The sequence below is a fragment of the Crocuta crocuta genome, unplaced genomic scaffold (assembly GCF_008692635.1).
Source record: "Crocuta crocuta isolate KB4526 unplaced genomic scaffold, BGI_CrCroc_1.0 scaffold248, whole genome shotgun sequence".
In the NCBI taxonomy this organism is placed as follows: Eukaryota; Metazoa; Chordata; class Mammalia; order Carnivora; family Hyaenidae; genus Crocuta; species Crocuta crocuta.
The window spans coordinates 5,871,016-5,890,227 of record NW_027532409.1 but is presented as its reverse complement, the minus strand read 5'-3'; the positions used below and the strand labels follow the sequence as shown (position 1 = coordinate 5,890,227).

General features: G+C 47.7%; 1 protein-coding gene and 1 pseudogene across 1 annotated transcript in view; both read right to left on the bottom strand.

Moving 5' to 3' along the window:
- Positions 1 to 19,212, bottom strand: part of SLA2 (Src like adaptor 2) — a 29,965-nt gene that overhangs the window by 10,286 nt on the left and 467 nt on the right. The window contains exons 2-5 of the mRNA XM_077778911.1: positions 16,221 to 16,354; positions 11,905 to 12,004; positions 11,460 to 11,546; positions 9,520 to 9,623 (exon numbers count right to left, since the gene is read on the bottom strand). Of these exons, the coding sequence (XP_077635037.1) occupies positions 9,520 to 9,623; positions 11,460 to 11,546; positions 11,905 to 12,004; positions 16,221 to 16,311 (382 nt within the window). The 5' untranslated portion in view covers positions 16,312 to 16,354. The remainder of the gene's footprint in view (positions 1 to 9,519; positions 9,624 to 11,459; positions 11,547 to 11,904; positions 12,005 to 16,220; positions 16,355 to 19,212) is intronic.
- LOC144243706 (methionine-R-sulfoxide reductase B2, mitochondrial-like) lies at positions 10,640 to 10,981 on the bottom strand (annotated as a pseudogene).

Genomic DNA, 19,212 nt, shown 5'->3' with positions numbered 1-19,212 from the left:
GCCTGCTTGGGATTCTCTCTCTCCCTCTCTCTCTGCTCTTCCCCTGCTCATGCTCTCTCTGTCTCTCAAAATAAACTTAAAAAGAGTCAGATGCTCTAATGATGAGCCAGCCAAAATAAGTCACTCCCTTTTTTAAAAGAAATCTGAAAGTTTTTATTTTATAATAAAATAAATTATTTTATCTTTAACGTTTATTTATTTTGAGAGAGAGAGAGAGAGAGAGAATCACAAGCAGGTTCTGCACCATTAGTGCATAGCCCACATGGGGCTGGAACCCACTAACCACGAGATCATGACCTGAGCATAAATCAAGATTCAGGCACTTAACTGACTGAGCTACCCAGGCATCCCTAAAAAACTAATACTTTTGTTTAGGTTTATTTATTTTATTTTTCAGTAATCTCTACACCCAATGTGGGGCTCGAATTTACAATCCTGAGATCAAGAGTTGCATGTTCTTCTGGCTGGGCCAACCAGGTACCCCAGAAAATATTTAAAAAAATTTGTTTTTAATGTTTATTCACTTTTGAGAGACAGAGTGTGACCAGGGGAGGGGCAGAGAGAGAGGGAGACACAGAATCTGAAGCAGGTTCCAGGCTCCGAACTGTCAGCATAGAGCCCAACATGGGGCTTGAACTCATGATGAATTGCGAGATCATGACCTGAGCCAAAGTTGGACACCCAACTGACTAAGCCACCCAGACGCCGTTCCAGAAAATATTTTTAACTAAAAATAAAAACACAAAAATTTGTGAGCTCAGTTAAATCAGTAAAGTACATTTTTAGCTTTGTTTTTTAAAGTAATCTGTCTGCCCAACATGGGGTTCAAACTCATGACCCCAAGATCAAGAGGTGCATGCACTACCAACTGAGCCACCCAGGCCCACATTTGTAGCTTTAAATGCTTATGTTTCAAGAAAAGAGAGGTACAAAATAAAGTTTCTACCTTAAGAAGCTAGAAAGAGAAGAATAAAATTAGATGGAAGGAATGTAATAAAGATAAAGCAAAAATAAATAAAATAAAAACAATAGAGAAAAGTCAATGATCCCAAATGCTGATTTTTTTTGAATGATTGATAAAATGGATAAACTTCAGGGCTGCCTGACTGCCTTAGTCAATGGAGCATGTGATTCTTGATCTCAGGGTTATAGGTTTAAGCCCTACACTGGCTGTGGAGATTACTTAAAAATAAAATCTTTAGGGGCACCGGCACCTGTGTGGCTCAGTCAGTTAAGTGTCCCACTCTTGATTTCAGCTCAGGTCATGATTTCATGGTTTGTGAGTTTGAGCTCTGACAGCATGGAGCAAAAAAAAAAAAAATCTATAGATATACTTAATAAGAAACACTGAATTTTTCCTTCTAAGATTGGGAACAAAGCAAGAGTGTTCTGACCATTTCATTCACATACGAGAGGTCCTCACTAGTGCAATACGGCAACAAAAAGAGATAGAACATAAACAGATTGGAAAATCAGTAAACTGTATTTATAGATAATATGGTCATATATGTAGCAAATCATAAGGAATCTCCAAAAAAGCAACTAGTGAGGTGCTAGTAGAGTTGGTAGAGTATGAGACTCTTGATCTCGGGGCTGTGAATGCGAGCTCCATGTTGGGTATAGTGATTACTTAAAAATAAAATCTTAAAACACAAAAAAGCTACTACAACTAATAAGTGAATTTACCAAGGCTATAGGATACAAAATCAATATACATCAAGAACTGCGAGACCCCTGGGTGGCTCAGTCAGTTAAGCATCTGACTCTTGTTTTTGGCTCAGGTGATGACCTCACATTTCATGAGTTCAAGCCCCTGGTCAGTCTCTGCACTGTCAGCATGGAGTCTAGGATTCTCCCTCTATCTCCCATTCTCTCTCTCTAAATAAATAAGTAAACTTAAAAAAAAAAAAAGTATGGAATAAGTTCCCTGCTTCCTTTTCCTTATTCTCTACCTGACTCTGAGGGCCCCTTTTGTACCTTTAAGAAGAGTCTCTTTTGTGTGTGGGTGGCTCAGTTGTTAAGCATCTGACTTTAGCTCAGGTATGATTTCACCATTCATAAGTTTGAGTCTCATGATCTCAAGCCCTGCTTGGGGTGAGCGCTTGAGACCCGCTTTGGGTGAGCTCAAGCCCTGCTTTAGGTGAACATAAGCCCTGCTTTAGGTAAAACGTGAGCCCCACTTCAGGTGTGCCCTGTTTTGCAATCCCTCTTTCTCTCTCTCCCTCACCCTCTCTCTGCCCTTCACTCACTTGTGGCCTCTCTCTTTCTAGAAGAAGAAGAAGGAAGAAGACGGAGGAGGGAGAGGGAGGAAAGGGAGAGGGAGAAGGAGAGGAAGGAGGAGACAGAGGGGAAGGAGGAGAGGAAGGNGAGGGGGATGAGGGGGAGGGGAAGGACAGGGGAAGAGGGGAAAGAGAAGAAAGAAAAAGAAGAGAAGGAGAAGGAGAAGAAGGAAGAGAAGGAGAAGAAGGAGAAGGAGTCTCCTCTTGGGGTTCCGGGCTGGCTCAGTCGGTACAGCATATGGCTCTTGATCCCAGGGTTGTGAGTTTCGGCCCCATATTGTGTGTATTTATTTTAAAAATAAAATCTTAAAAAAACTTTTCTTCTGGAGCTGAGCTGTGACTCTAAAATGGCTCTGTGGTTGGGAAAGGGCTAAACATTGGAGAATAAGCTCTGAAGGCCAACCAGCCCAGCTGAACTAAGTGACCAAGTTCCTATATGCTCTGCAAGGTTCTCCAGCCACCCCATGCTGGTCACTGTCACCATAGTTACGAAAACCAGTAAGGGTAGCTATACTGAGTATCTAGCTGATAGGCTTAGGGATAATAAGCTCTGTCAATCCCATGTGGAATTGATAACCCACTGTGGACACAAGTCACCTGCCAATGCCACCTGTGACTGGCCTACGTGCTGGCACCCTTCTGTCCCTTCTCACTACATACTCCAGCCAGTCCCAAATACCTACTGCTCTCTCCCAGTTCCAGGACATCTCTACTTTAGCTCAGACTCCCTGGGCTCCGCACACAGCCACATGCCATAACAGCTCTGTTGCCCCATGCTCACTAGCTTTGTCTCTAAGCACATTATTTGACCTCTCAGATCTGTTTCTTCATCTGTAAAGGAGGATAATGATTTTCCCAGTCTCACCAGATCACTGCAAGGATTTGAGGGGTGAAGCACGTAAAGCATTTCGCAGTGTCTGCCATGTAGCAAGCACCCAATAACCTGTATCAGGCCTCTGGGCCTTTGCACACACTGTTCCTTTTGTATTGAACACTCTTCCATCTGAGCAACCACTAGCCTTTCTTTTACAACTCAGTTCTGTTCAGACAACTTCCCTCCAGAACTCACCTTCCCTGCCTGGGAGAAGCCCCAGCTCAAAGCTTGTCCAGACACCAGTGCTTTGGAGTCCTGCTCCGCCACCACCTGTCCCTCAACCCTCCCTCACCCCTAAACACACATAACCAATCACGAGCCTCCTGATGGTTCTGATGTACCCTTCCTCTACCTTCCAATCTCAGAAAACAGCAGCGCTGTGCATCTGTTGCTAAGCTCTACCCCTGGAGTCAATCTCACCACTTACATTCTCTCACACCTCACATACCGCCTGACAGAAAACCCTACTGGCTATGTTCAGAACGTATCCAGAATCCAACCACTTCTCACCCTGGAGGAGCCTGCAACAATTTCCCATGTGGCTTCCCACTTACACCTCATCACCCCACCCCCAAATCCTCTCTTAGCAGCAGTGGAGGGATCAGGTTATATCACTCCCCTACTGAGAACCAAAGTCCTCACCCTAGAAACACCCTGCGTGACCTGACTCCCAGTGACCTTGGGTCTGCCTCCAGGCACACCTGCCCTTGCTGAGGATGCGTCTACCACAAGGACTTTGCATACTTGCACACATCCCCTGACCCTGTTTCTCTTGTGCTGATTTACTGTTTCTGTCTGGCACTTACCATGATCAGACATTGATTATTTATTTGTTCACTGTCCATTTTGCCAACTGGATTGTGGGTAGGGATTCTGCTTTTTATACTGTTTAATCCTGCTGCTTAGAACAATAGTTGGCACAGAGTCACCATACAATATCCATTTGTTGAATGACTGAATGAATCTCTGTGATAAATGATAGAGCCATGATTACAAGCGGTTTTGAGGGGTGTTTACCACTATTTGCACACCTACCACTATTTATGAGCATACATGGTATTAGGGGAAAGTCTACTCCGACTCGCCATCTCTCCTCTCCCCTCAATTTCCATTCATAGACTTATTCACTCATTCATTTGTTCTGTATACATTCTTCGAGCACATACTGTATGCCAGCACTGCACTGGGTCCAGACATAGGTAATTAGACCTTTATACTCTAGGAAAGAAGTGCTGTCCTGATAGCACATCTCACAGCTGGAATTTTCCTTTATGGTCCCCATTTTCAAATATATAGTTCTTGTGTTCTTAGACCACATACATTGATTTTTTTTTCTTTTAAGAAATAAGTTTACATGGGGCACCTGGGTGGCTCAGTCAGTTAAGCCTCTGACTTCGGCTCAGGTCATGAGCTCACGGTTCGTGGGTCTGAGCCCCATGTCAGGCTCTGTGCTGACAGCTAGCTCAGAGCCTGGAGCCTGCTTCAGATTCTGTGTCTCCATCTCTCTCTGACCCTCCCCTGCTCACACTGTCTCTCTCTCTCTCAAAAATAAATAAAATAAAAAAAACATTTAAAAATTAAAAAAAAAAAAAAAAAGAAAGAAGTTTACAGGGAACCTGGGTGTCTTAGTCAAGCATCATCTGACTCTTGGTTTCAGCTCAGGTCATGATCTCATGGTTTTGTGAGTTTGAGCCCAACATTGGGCTCCATGCTGACAATGTGGAGCCTGCTTAGGATTCTCTGTCTTCCTCTTTCTCTGCCCCTTCCCACTCACATTGTCTGTCTCTCTCAAAATAAATAAATAAACTTAAAAAAAAAAAAAAAGAAAGAAGTTTACAGTAGCTACAGAAGTGGCCTGGGGGTGGTAGTGCCTGGGTGGCTCACTCAGTTAAGTGTCCAATTCTTGATTTCAACTCAGGTCTTAATCTCAGGGTCATGAGTTGAAGTCCCGAATTGGGGCTCCCTTTCCAGTATGGAGCCTACTTTAAAAAACAACAACAGGGTGCCAGGGTTGGAAGGAGATCCACTGGGAAAAAGGCAAGAAAGGTACACTGTCCTGGATTCCAGAAAGCTCTAGCTCCATTAGCCAATGTCACATCTTGGCATGCAGGGACCTCTGGGGTCAGGCACCATGTTTTCCTTGGTGTTCTGATGATACCAGGAGGTGGGGTGAGGTCCACAGTGGTATGAGGGATCAGACTGGAAGCTGTGTGTGGGAGGTAGACCTAGCAGGACCTCCTGAACTTCATCTGCTGAGGCCTCTGAGAAGCTGATAGCCTCGGGGATGCTGCACCTTGGACCTTCCACTGTCTGCAGCCTGAGGACAGGAACCATGACTTAGCAGTCCTGACTCAGAGTTGATGCTCAACAAGTGCTTCCCAGATGACAGAAGGGACAGAAGTGAGCCCCTCAGGGGCAGGACACATGTCTTGACCATCAATCTTCCTTATAGTTCCCATCACAGAACAGATACACAGTAGGATAGCAGGAAGGTAAGGGGGTAGGTGGGTAATATTGTTGGGGCCCGACCCTGGTACCGACCTCTGGAGCAGTCCTGTGACCTCCACAGAGTCATCAGTGCCCCTTCACATACCAAGGTTTGGGGCCTGATTTCCCACAGGTTTAGAACATAAACAAGTATGCCAGAGGGACTCTGGGGAAGATGTAGGGGTCTTACCCTCCTCTGCTCAGACTCCAAGTAGTGTTTTGCGGAGCTCACAGGCCCTAGGCCTCCCTCCTTGTTCCACATACAAACTCAAATTCCTCTGCAGAATTCCCTTCCCAGAGGTATGTTTGGACCTTGATACAAAGAAAAGCCAATCCTGATAGCATTCACTCAATCAATAGTTAATTACTATTATATATGACAAGATGCATTATGTAAATGTAAAAAACATCTTCCCTTACTACTTAATTCTGGTTTCCCTAGATTAGAACTGTGTTTTCAAACTTAAAAGAGCATAAGAACCATTCAGAGAACTTGTGAAGGAAGTAGATTTCTGACCTCTGAACCCTGTAAATAGTCAGATTCAGAAGAGGCCCAAGAGTCTGCGTTGTCAAGAAATTTCCCTGACAATCCCTGTACACTCACGTCTGAGAACCAATGTTCTGTGATGTTACTCAGGCCTCATAGAGTTGCAGTACAAAACTTTTTTTTTTTACTACAAACCACAGAATGAAATTTTACACTGTGACCCAGGACACACTTAAACTGCTTAAAACATAAATAGGATGAGACAATATTTTTCCCAACCCCAGTGATGCACCTTGAAGTTTTCTGCCTGTATTTCAGTTCAAACACTCACTGGTCCAGATCCATTAAATGAAGAGGTCTCAACCTCAGCTGCATATCTGAATCACCTGGGGGGCTTTTATATCTTCTAGGGCCTAGGCCACACCCCTGACCCATTAAATCAGAAACCCTGGGGGTTGGGTGCAAGGCATCAGTAATTAATAAAGCAGATGACTACAACTTGCAGCCAAAGTCTAGATCAGCATTTTGGTTTTTTTTTTAAAGTATTTTTTTGGCGGGGGTGCCCTGGTGGCTCAGTCAGTTTAGACTCTGACTCTTGATTTTGGCTTAGGTCATGATCTCATAGTTCATGAGTTCAAGCCCCACAAAGGGCTCCTCATTGTCTGTGCTGGGCCTGCTTGGGATTCTCTCTCTCTCCCTTTTTCTCTCCCCCTCCCCTAACTCAGGCATTCTCTCTCTCTTTCTCTCTCAATGCCCACCGTAGGGCTCCAACTCATGACCCTGAGATCAAGAGTCACGTGCTCTACTGACTGAGCCAGCCAGGTGCCTCTAAATCAGTGGTTCTTTTTTTTTTTTTAATTAATCAAAGTTCATAGTTNATTTTGGCTTAGGTCATGATCTCATAGTTCATGAGTTCAAGCCCCACAAAGGGCTCCTCATTGTCTGTGCTGGGCCTGCTTGGGATTCTCTCTCTCTCCCTTTTTCNACGTGCAAACATATGATATTTGTCCTTCTCTGCCTGACTTATTTCGCTCAGCATCACACCCTCAAGGTCCATCCATGTTGCTACACATTAAATCAGTGGTTCTTAAAGTGTGGTCCTCAAACCAGCAGCAACCACATTACCTGCAAACTTGTCGTAAAGGCAAATGATCAGGTTCTGTCCCAGACCCACCAAATAAAAAATGTCGGTTTTGGCCAGCTCTTTGTTTTAAGTCCTCTAGGTGATTCTCATGGCCATGCAGACTTCACACCCACTGCTCTATAACTACTGAATTAAACTAATTTCTTGGCCCACAAAGGGTTCTCAATCTGCAGCTTGACAAACACTGTCCTAAAGGAAGCCCAGATGACAGATTAGAAATTAGCACTGGGGAGGAGCGCCTGGGTGGCTCAGTCGGTTAAGTGTCTGACTCTAGCTCAGGTCATGATCTCATAGTTCATGTGTTTGAGTTCCATGTCGGGGGCTCCATGCTGGCAGCTCAGAGCCTGGAGCCTGCTTCGGATTCTGTGTCTCTCTCTCTGCCCCTGCCCTGATCGTGCTTTGTCTCTCACAAATGAATAAACATTTAAAAAAAAAAAAAAATTAGTACTGGGGAAACCTTTGCCTTTCCTGCAGAATTGACAAAGCTCTTCCTTTTTTTGATAATGAGAGCTGCATTCTGATCTCTCCCTTTTTGGGGTTGGCTATGGGGAAGCTCGTAGTCAAATCTAACCTTAATCCCAGTAAACATGTGGATGTTTATGGATCTTTAAAGATCCTTATGGATCCTTATCTGCTTTCTCCTTTACTTCCCAGACAGTTCTGCCTGTATATGTGCCTTCTTAGGAAAGGGGCAAAACACACTGGTCACTATGCGGTTGTGGCTAAACCTGGTCAGAGAAGGGATGGGGTTGGGGCAGCGGAACATGGAGCACTTCCTGTGGCTTTTCAAGCTCACTGGGGCCTGGTTTGCAGCACCCTTGCCCCAGTTAGCCCCACTGCTGTGGTTTCCTGTTTGTAGCTGCTGCACTCAGGCCAGTCCCCAGTCCCCAGCCCCCAGCCCCAGCCAGCCTTTGGGTGTGAGGGTAGGTTGCTGATGCTGCCTGGAAAGTAGCAGGAGGGGCTGGGGAGAAGTCAACGCAATGAGCTTCTGAAGGAAGGGGAAGAGACGCAGAGATGTGCTGAAACCGGCCTCAGGAGGGAGACTGGGAGCAAAGGACCCTGACAACCCATCACAGTTGGTCCAAATTAGGGCAAGCACAGGAGGCCTGTCCTCACTCCTGAGTATCTCCTCCCCAGGCTACCACTGTGCTTGCAGTTTTGACATTATTGTGATCCATGGACCTTTCTTGGGAGTCTGAACTGAGATGGACCTCAGCTGAGTTTGAATCCAGCTTCACACTTGGCCGTGTCTCTCCAGGCAGACCATTTCTCCTCTCTAAGCCTCATTTTCCTCATCTATAAAATGGGGACATTGGAAGCACAATCCCCCACAGGGTAGTTTGTTAGGCACAAAAGGGCCTAACATAAACATCAGCGGGCCATTCTTTCAACATCCCTCTCCACCCCCACTGTAAGGGTCTCAGGACAGCAGCTCAGAAGGAGGCAGGGGCGTCAGAGATAGACTGTATCAACTCTGTCTTGTTTGCAAAGGCCCTGCACTTGAAGTGGGAGAAGTCCCATATGAATGTGCAATGTGACATGTCCCTACCCCTCTCTGGGCCTCTGTTTCCTCGTTTTCCCCATTTGTACAGCAGAAAAAAGAAGATCAAGAGCTGACTTAAAAAAATTAATGTTTATTTATTTTTGAAAGAGAGAGAGAGAGACAGAGGATAAGCACGGGCAGATAAGGGGCAGAGAGAGAGGGAGATACAGAACTTGAAGCACGGTCCAGGCTCTGCACTATCAGCACAGAACCTGACGTGGGGCTCAAACTCACAAGCTGTGAGATCATGACCTGACCTGAAGTCGGACACTTAACTGACCGAGCCACCCATGCTCCACAAGAGCTGACTTCCCATGAGTTTTCTAGTTCTGACTGGTTGGTGACCCAAAGTACAGAGACCTTGTGAACTTGACAACTTTTTGCCACTAAGAGTTCAGGATTGTGTTGTGTTTTGGGGAGGAAGGAGTCCTTGCTGGTCAAGGCAGGGAAATCCTGTGACTATACTCTATTACAAGACCTAGTTGCCAAAGTGTAGGCTGAGCCTGGGTCCCCACTGTGGACCATTCACACCCACTTTTAGAAATGGGCTCTTGTGGCAGCAACATGGTGGTCAGTCAGCCAGACGGCCCGATTCCAAGGCCAGGTACTACAGCCCTTCACATCTGGCCTTCTACCTCTATCCCCAAGTCACCTCACACATGACTCTCAGCATTCAAAGGACAAGCTAGGGCTGAGCTTACCCACCTCTCCTGGTTTGGCTCTCTCGGATGAGGAAGGCCCCTCCGGAGTTTCCAGGCAGCAGCAGCAGTTCCTCAGCTTTCTCACGGCTCAGGCCCTCATACAGCCACCTGAGAGAGGGACAGAGAGGTCACCCTGGGGAGTGGGGATGGGCCAAGACTCTCTTCCACCCCTCCTTCATCTCTGGACCTCAGAGTTCCAATTGTACATGGTCTCCAAGGGCTCCCAGCTTTGTCTTGGTCCTGGCTCCAGAGGCCTCAGAGGACACCCTCATGGGGCCAGCCCCAGATTTTTCTGCCTGGAGACTTCATTTCCAAGCGGCTGAGGGTAGCGGCAGGTGGGGCGATCACAGACTCTCTCCTGTCACCGCCCAGCTTCTCCAATACCCCTATGCTAGGCACTTACCTTTCCAAGCCTTTACCTTTCCAATAATTGCTTGTTTTATTCTGTTTTTAATTTTCGTAAATATTTTACTTGAACATTTTAAAGTTTAACTTTGCAGTCAAAAGGCATGTGAGTGAACATGTATTCATTATCACTGAAACCTAACTCTCATTGGAGCTTATTTGTGGATAGAAATGTTGGAACTAGAATGTTCAAGGCATTCTAAAATCTTGGAAAAAATCATGCAGACTATCGATCATCATATGTGCCTCCCAAAGCACAGATCTTCATAACCTACTCCTCAGTGCCTCCTTCATTGCTTGATTGTTGATTACTCTGGTCTTCTGTTTTCCCTTCTCCTTTCACTTAATCCTTCACCTATATGTTCATGAAGGCCTTAACCACAATGGAAAGTTCAGGTGGTTTTACAGGAATTTTTTTGGCTTACTAGTCCATCAGTCTTCTAAGGTGCCCGGAGTCATGCCCTATGGTCCTCAGGAAAACCTACAGAAGCCAACTCAATGGAAATGGCTGCTTCCCTGTCATCGTGTGAAATTCCACAGTCAAAGCCAGAGTCAGAGATGGGTCAATTCCAAGTAAATAAATCAGAGAAGCTGTGACTCGCTTGGTGTCAGCAAGAAACTTAGGCTAGTTTTATAGTAAATAAAACAAGCCATTCATATGACTCATAAACATTGGGGAAGTAGATGGAAAGGCACGGGAAGGGGACTCTGGGAGGTGGTCAGTGTTTCCTTGGCTGAAACTTCAGTACCACATTGGGGATGCAAAATCTCTGGCCAGCAGGGCCAGGCTATCAGGAAAAACGTGGGCAAAACGGGCTTCACCCAGGTGCTGACAACCTCTGTGTGAGCTTATTCTACAAGATGTCCACATGTCTCAGGATCCCTGCGCCACTTTCATCAGAGCCAGATATCCCATGAACCTCAGAAAAGGAAGGCCATCCAGTGCCAGAGCTGTATTTTCTCTCAGAAGAGTGGCTGCCCCACACAGTGTACTCGCATGACTCCATGTTATGCAGGTAGATCCCACTGAAAGGCAGTTCACTTTCTTTCTCATGACACATTTCTCCAGAATTTGCTCTGGAGTCGATGTCTTTTGTCACTGACTCTCAGTGAGCAATGGCTCAGGCTTTGTAAGAGACCCTGCATCCCTGTGTCCTGCCCTCCCTCAAGGCACCTCTTGGAAGGACAGGTTTGTCAAGATGTGGGGCACCACCCTTCCATTTTCTTGCCTCAGGACATTTAGGACACATATGCAAGGCTACTCCCTTTCAGCAGGAGTTCACTGAACTCCTGCCCTCCCCACCCCCCCATAGCCCAGAAGACATCTCTATGGGGCCTTCCTGAGCCCCTCCTCTGGGCTCCCAAGTCTCACAAAGTGACCTGAGAGGGCTAGCTGTTCACTCTTCTTGAGGGCAGGGCCCAGGCCTGATTCTCCTCTCTCCCCGTTTTGCTCAGCAGAGGTCTGGCCATAAAGGACTACGCTTGTGGGAAGAGAAAGCAGGAAGTCCCCTTAAGTCAGGGTCTGGGGTGTGAACTCACCCATGGGAGATTTTGGCCACGTGGATGCTGGGGATGCTGTGTTCTGTGCCTGAAACTTCTGACACCACAGTCCACCAGTCTCCATCTCTGGAGAGAGAAAGGAGAGGGGACCTGCTCATTTAGGATTCATGAAGACCCACCAGGCTGGCTCCTGTGCCTGATCACTATCCCACCTGTGTTTCCCAGGTTTCCTTGTACCACCCAGTGCTAGTACCTCCTGGGCATTAGATGGCAGGATTCAGGGACCCTGCAAGGTCCTGCCCACCTACTGTTTCTCCCTGCAGGTGTGTCAAGCTTCCTGAAATCATTAGGGCTACATGTGAGCTCAGCACCAAAGGCCATGCTCTTTTCTCCTGGAGGGAAGGGCCCCTTCTCCCGTTAGTGCATCTTCAGGTGTCAGGGGGAGAAAGCAGAGCACCCCATCCTTCCCCACAGAAGGACTTACTCAGAGATGATGGTCAACGGCTCTCCGAGTCTCAGCGACAGCTCTGTGTGCTCACCTACCGGGTAACTGCTCAGGGCCACCGCTGTGGCTCTGCTTCTCTCTGGATGGAGGGACAGAGATGGTCACCCTTTTGGCTAGTCCTCCCTCCACATGTGAAGTCTAGTGGAGTCTGGGCTTCCACAATCAACTCCTCCGTGGGCACCCTGGGGAGCATGCCTACTGGGATCCCAAGAGGGCCACCCTGGAATCTGAAGCTTTTTCAGTGAGCCTCTGCAGAGCCCTAGGGGTGCCCAGACATCTTTTGGGGTCACCTCAGGGAACGGGTTGATGTGGCAAGAGGAGTGGAGCCCTGGCTACAGTGCCCTTTCATATGGGGATTTATTGTCAAGAAGATTTTGATAAAAGGATTCCCTTGCTCAGCAAACTTAAAAACTATAGCTGTAATCAGGTTATCAGCACAGATCTCTGAGCTCAGTTTCTATAAGTTCTAATGACATGGGCACCGGATGGACTAACTTTGAGGGCTGAGGTCCAGGGTGAGCATGGGAGGAGGAGGGAGGAGCCAATGAAAGCACAAATGTGGACAGGCTTAGTAACTCTAGAAAGCCATGCATGTGGGTAGTGTGGCTCTCCCATGGCCTTTGTCCAGAATGACCGGTGTAGGTCTGTGCTGCCCCAAGAAAACTTGGGTTCCCTGGGGCCCACTATACCAGGCCTTGCCCAGAGCAGACACTCAGCAGGTATATGTGGCCTAGTCACGCATCCTGGCCACATGCCTGCCATCCCTTACGGAGTGGCCACTGAGTGTCAGGGCCTGACGGGGTGCCGCACACATCACCTCAGCCCTCACAGCCCCGGAGGTAGTCCTCTTTGGTGAGCCCCATTGCTCAGCAAGGCAACTGAGGTGAGGCAGGGTACTGTGCCAGGAGTAGCTTCTATGGCATTCCCTGTCCTTCTCCCAGGGAGCACTGTTGGGGTGGGTGACCTTTGTAGCTACTCATGGGCCAAGTTGGGAGGACTTGGCTGGACAGCAGTAGCACATCACCAAAAAGGCCCAGACTCCCTGGGATGCTGACATTCAGAGAGGAAGTCATAGAGACAGAGGATACTAAGCCTCCCCTTACCCTTGCCCCATCATACCAGGACTGGTCCCAAAGACATGGTGGTCATGAGGCCCAAGTTCAAGGCTGGATGGGAGGTGGCAAGCAGCTTGTCCCTCATCCACCTCAGGGATCAGCCTGCCCAGTCTAACTACACCTCCTGATACCTGTCTGGGCCTTCTCATCCTGAAAAACCTGCCCTCCACAGGCTGCCGAGAGCCACTTCACCCACATCCCAGTGTCCCTCCCTCTCCTTCCTCCTTATCCCAGTTCATCAGGGGTCTCTGAAACAAAGGAAAAAGAGAGACAGACTTGTTAGCACATCAATGCATCAAGCTATGAAAGCAATCAAGGTCAGCAAGAAAAGTTTATCTGTCTCATAGATACTCCTGGAGGATCCAAGGCCTCAGGGGGCTCTGTAATGCCCTCTAGACAGGTGCCCCAGGATATGGGGGAGGGAGAGCACTGGACAGACAAGGACCCAGGGGATGGGTGGGGCAGACCCAGAGCTGGACACTGTGTGATATAAGGGCCTATGCTCCAGGTGGACCTGGGAAGAATGAGACTGCAATCCTGGAAGGGACCTGGTTCCTACATGTCCTCCCAGACACATGTGCAGATCCACATGGTGACCCCAGAATGGAGCTCCACAGGGCTGTCAATAGCACAGGGCCTGGCCATCACATGGTGCAGGAAGGTGCCTGATGCCCGGATAAACAATGCAAGCAAGTCTTGTGGAGGGCATACTTCAACAAGGGTGAAACCAGGTGGCCTGGAAGGACCCCTTCCCCTCCTGGAAGCTGTTGCATTGCACACCTACTTGCTACTGAGCTGCATATGCTGTCCCACTCATTGACCATCCACCTGGCCAACTCGCCTTCATCCTTTGCTCTCTGGATAAAATGTCCCTTCTTGGTGAAGCCTTCGTGATGAGTCTCTCAGCATACACTTTCAATAAAAGTCCCTTAAAACACACTGTCACCAAAATCTGACAACTGCAACTGATTATTGGTTTAGCTCCTGTCTCTGGGGCTTGACTGTCTCTGAAGGCAGAGACTGTGCCTATCTTGTCCATTCTATGTCCCCTGGTCCTGGCACAAGGCCTGGCGTGTGGTAGAGACTCGGTAGATTCTGAATGGATGAAAGGCTGATGGACTAATGACTCATGGAAGGGACTGCCCCAAATCTGTCCTCCTGCTGGGACCAGGGGTTGATCTACCAAGAGAGGGAGGCCCCATCCTTCCCCCTGGAGACCCTGTCAGAGAGAGGAACACAGTTCCCCTTGGGTCTCGCTGGCAGGGAGAGCACCCAGAGCACCTGCCGGAGGTCAGCCCCCTCAGCAGCCTGGCCATGACTCAGAGAAGCATTGGGGCCAACCTGTGACTAGATTCAGAGGAAATGAGGGGGAGGTCTGTGTGGTTTCCAGGTCTCTTCCTGCAGGGCCCGGTGGGCCCCAGGCTCTCTGTGCAGACCGAGTGGCTAAAAAGAGGCAGCTGCCTCCCCAACAGAACTACAGAGCCCAAGGCATTAATGCCTGTGGGAGGCTGGCATTAGGAAGATGAGGATATTAGGGGCAGGGCCGAGGAGGGGGAAGAGGCCTCAGCCACTGCGGGGGAGTTTTCAGATTGGGGATAGCTTCTGCCCAAACATAGACATCCAGACTTTTGGCTCCATAGTCTCCTATTCTGTTTAAGTGTGTGTCCATGTCCTTCCTCCTAAAAGTGCTGCTTGATTTAGAGTAATTTGTTATCTGTGATGGTTAATTTTATGTGTCAATGTGGCTAGCCCGCAGTACCCTGATGTTTGGTCAAACAAGGTCTAGAAGTCTAGATGTTGCTGTGAAGATAACATTTTTTGTTTGTTTAGAGAGAGCAAAAGAGTGTTTGCGAGTCGGGGAGAGAGGCAGAGTGAGAGAGAATCTTAAGCAGGCTCCATGCTCAGCACAGAGCCCTGAGCCCAATGTANGACCTAAGCGAAAGTCGGACGCTCAACCGACTAAGCCACCCAGGCGCCCCCCGAGATAATAATTTAAATTGGTGGGCTTTGAATAAAGTAGATCACCCTCCATAATGTGGGTGGTCCTCATCCAGGCAGTTGAAGATTTCAAAACAAAAAAACTGAGGTTCTTAAAGCAAGAGGGGATTCTGCCTCCAAACTCAACTGCAATTCTGCAGTATTAACTCTTCCCTGGGCCTCTGGCCTGCAGCTTACCTGGCAGAATTCAGACTTGCTAGCCCCCACAATTGCATGAACCAATTTCTTAAAATAAATTCTGTGTCTACACACATCCACCCACATACACATACTCTATTGGTTCCGTTTCTCCGGAGAACCCCAACGAACACATCATCAAAACCCCAAGTCAGGATGTGATTCGAGAAACAATTTGTGGGTTGTTTGGGGAGAACAAGAAACAAACTGGGGATATAGTTTTGATATCAAAATATTAGAATTTCTAGGATATTTTGATGGTCTAATTGTCCTAAAAACTGGCATTTTTAGTCAGGACTATCTTAAAATCACAGTTGTAGGTTGAGCAGATGCATTGTGTGTCCCAGTTTCTTCCAACTACTATGTCTTTAATTTTGTTTCAAATGTTGCACAGGATAAGAGACACTTTGGAGCAATGACGTCCAGTAGAACTTTCTGTGGTGATGGAAAAGTTCTAAACGGTGCTGTCCAATAGGTAGACGCTAGCTACATAGGGCAACTGAGCACGTGAAATGCGACTGATGGGACTGAGGAGCTACATATTAATTTCATTTTAATTAATTTTACTTTGAATTTAACTAGCTGCATATGGCTAGTGGCTATTATACCAGATAGTACAGCTTTGGAGAGCTACAGAAGCGGAGCTGGTCTTAGCTTTGGTCTTAGACTTACCAGCTCAACTTCCTAATAAACTGGCTGAGGAGAAGGGAAGCCTCGGGAGACACCTGGAGAACTAATAGGCCCTCCCGGTTAGCACCTGTTACTCACATTTTCTAGTTTATCTGGTTGTTTAATGTTCTGACTGCTGAAATGTAAGCTTCCCCAGGGCAGGGACACTCCCTGTATGGTTCACAAAGAAGGGCCTGGTATACAGCAGGCACTCACTGACACCTGAAGCCATGTTGGAGTGGCTGGTCAGGAAAGCCCACAGAGGCAGTGATGTCTGGGGCTGTGCCACCTTACTGTGTGTGGGAAGGGCCCAGTTGCCCTGGGCCCACAGCCTACCTGCTTGCGTGGGCAAAGGGACCAGGCCTTGGACAGAGTGGCTCGAGCTTGGACTTGGTGGGGCTTTCCCTCTGCTGGGCTGACCTCCCATCGTTCCTCAGCAGACCACTCAGAAGCACATGGCTGAGAGAAATCTGAAAGAGATACTGTGGTGGACACAGAGGCCCTGGATGCCCAGACACCCTCTGCCTCCCCAGTTCAGCCCTGCTGAAAAGAGGGAATGACCCCCCTCCCAGCTGGACCAAGCTCTAGCCCCTCCACCAAACTCAGGAGGCTCTCTGCACCTAGACTGCTTTCTCCAGCAGGCCTGCCTCTTCTACACTGCAGTTATACTCTGCTCTTTCTTTCTGGTCCTTTGCCTGTGTGGCCCGCTGGCTGGAATGCCCTTCTCCACCTTGGGGCCTGTCTGGATCCCACCCTTCCCTGGGAAGGTTTCTCTGAATCCCCCAGCCCTCAGAGATTACTCCTATGACAGGCCTACTCCAAACTATTTCCTGACGTGGGTTAGAGGCGGGCAAGAGGGGGATCCAAGGAGGCTTGGGAGCTCGTGTCACAACAAGCTAAGGTGACACTGAGCACACTCTTATTGGTGCTTAGTGCTACCGTTTTGCACAGGGCAAAGTAAGATGACTAGGAGACTGCACGCCACAGCAATGACTTATAAGGCTTTGGAGTGATTGGCTGTCAGGCCACTTCCCTGCTTTTTGCCTCCATCTGAAAAATGGGGATAACAATACCCAACATACGGGTCCAAGAGATAAGGCATGAGAAAAGCCTGGCCAGGGCCCACTTTTCCCTTATCTTGTCCTGAATGTCACTTTACCAGAGGCCACTCCTGGGAGCCTTCCTTTTCTCTCTCTCTCTCTCGACTCTCTTTTGTGATCCTCCGATCCTCCTCAAGTTTGTTTTTTTTTTTAAGATTATATTTTTAAGTAATCTCTACACACAACGTGGGGATCAAACTTACAATCCCGAGATCAAGAGTCGCATGCTCGACTGACTGAGGCAGCCAGGTGCCCCCTTCCCAAGTTTTAATTATTCATTTATTAGAGTGTTTACTTGTTTAATTTGCCATTATTCTATAGCTCAATGAGTACAAAGACCTCATTTTGCCTATTTCCTCAACATTTCATGAGACACCTGGCCCATAAAAGGCACTCCACACACATTAGCTAAATGGACCAAAGTGATTATTAGCTCTTTGGACAAGTGTCTTATTCTTAGAATATTTTTTTAATATTTATTTTTGAGAGAGAGAGACAGAGCACAAGCAGAGGAGGGGCACAGACAGAGGGAGACACAGAATCCTAAGTGTGCTCCAGGCTCTGGGCTTTTAGCACAGAGCCCAATGCAGTTCAAACTCATGAACTGCGAGATTACGACTTGAGCCAAAGTTGGACACTTAACCAATTGAGTCACCCAGGCACCCCTAGAATAATTTTAATTCCCAGGTTTCTAGGGTAATGCTAATTTTTTTCACTTTATTAAAGTACTTCAGGGGGTAGTTTCATTCTTTCAGATAATTCCATCCTTCTCAGTAGAGACAAGGAATAATTATACCAGTTTGGTTCTCTGGAGGAGGTCACAGAATGGCACAATGACATAGCAGGCTCTGGCCTTGCCTTTGAACCCTTCACCATGCCGAGGTAAGTACGGGTTTCTGTCATCATCATGGAGAGTTCAGTACTCATGAGGATGGAGCTCCTTAGTAGAAAATGGGCCCATCTACAGGAAATGGCACCTGGCACCCACTTCCTGCTCAGACTTTGGGATCCTGAAGCTGTGGCAGCCTGAAATGGACTCTAAGGCCCTCACTGCTAGGGCTCTTCTTCATGTTAGGTGTTCAACATTCTTGTTGCTCTCCAGCCTTTCCTTTCCCCTTGGGTATCACATACAAACTCTATCCTTAACTGTGTAGACATGAGTCCAGAAAAACCTCAGGGAGAGATCTTTTCTGGGTAGCATGAGTGATTAATTCAGACTAACCAGCTTCCATTTGTGTGACCTTGGGCAAAGCATGTAACCCCTGTGTCATCTTTGAATCAGGGATAGTACCAACTCCACTGGGTTGTGGGGAGAAGTTGGGGAGCCTCGCATAGAGTGAGTGCTCAGTAAAAGTTAGTTTCCTTTTCCTTCCTTCATCAAGACAAAGTCACCACAATCACCAGCTGCACTAAACCCAGAGACTTCTTTCTGTAGCAGGTAGAGCTGGGGGATGGAACCCAAGAGAGGTTAGGAGAGCCACAGTCAGGTTGGAAGCCCCCCAGACCTCTGCCAGCTCCCTTCACCTGGCCTACTCAGGGCCAGGCCGCTTCCTGGGGGCAAATGAAGATCACGGGGTGTGCAAGCCTAGGAGGAGGAGATGTTGGCCAAAACTTTAGAAGGAATCTAATTATTAACTGCACAAATATTTGAAAAATTAACTATGTGCTAGGCACTTTCTAGGGGGTCCGGGCCAGCGTGTAGAAGGAAAGAGTAAAGGCTGCTGAGATCAGCACACTGCCTACAGTTATTTTTTGATCTTCTCACTTGATCCTTTGAGAGGTCGGCAGCTTTGAAATCCATTCACGTACAGTGATCAGAGCTCAGAGACAGCAACCTCGTGCTCACTCTCACGTAGCTGGTTAGTGCAGAATGGGGTCTATAATCCACGTCTTTTTTGTTTTTGTGCTTCTGAAGATAATTTCTCAGCGGCAGAGGTAAGAGTGATGAATTTGATTAAGCTAAATAGAGACCTCTCAACTGAGAAATATCACCCTTTTGAGAGGAACTATGGACTTTATAGCCTTCAAAGATTATAACCCAGACTCCTCTTATTCACTGACGTTGGAAGGCTGTAGCCCAGAAGGGGGCCCAAAATTATACGGGAAATTGGTGACTGAGATGGGACCAGAACAGACATGAAGACAAGTTGGAAGGAATAATATTAAGTCTCTGGGGCCGGAGGAGACCCAAGGCAGAGAGGGGAGGCCTGGGTTCCTTTGAGGACCCT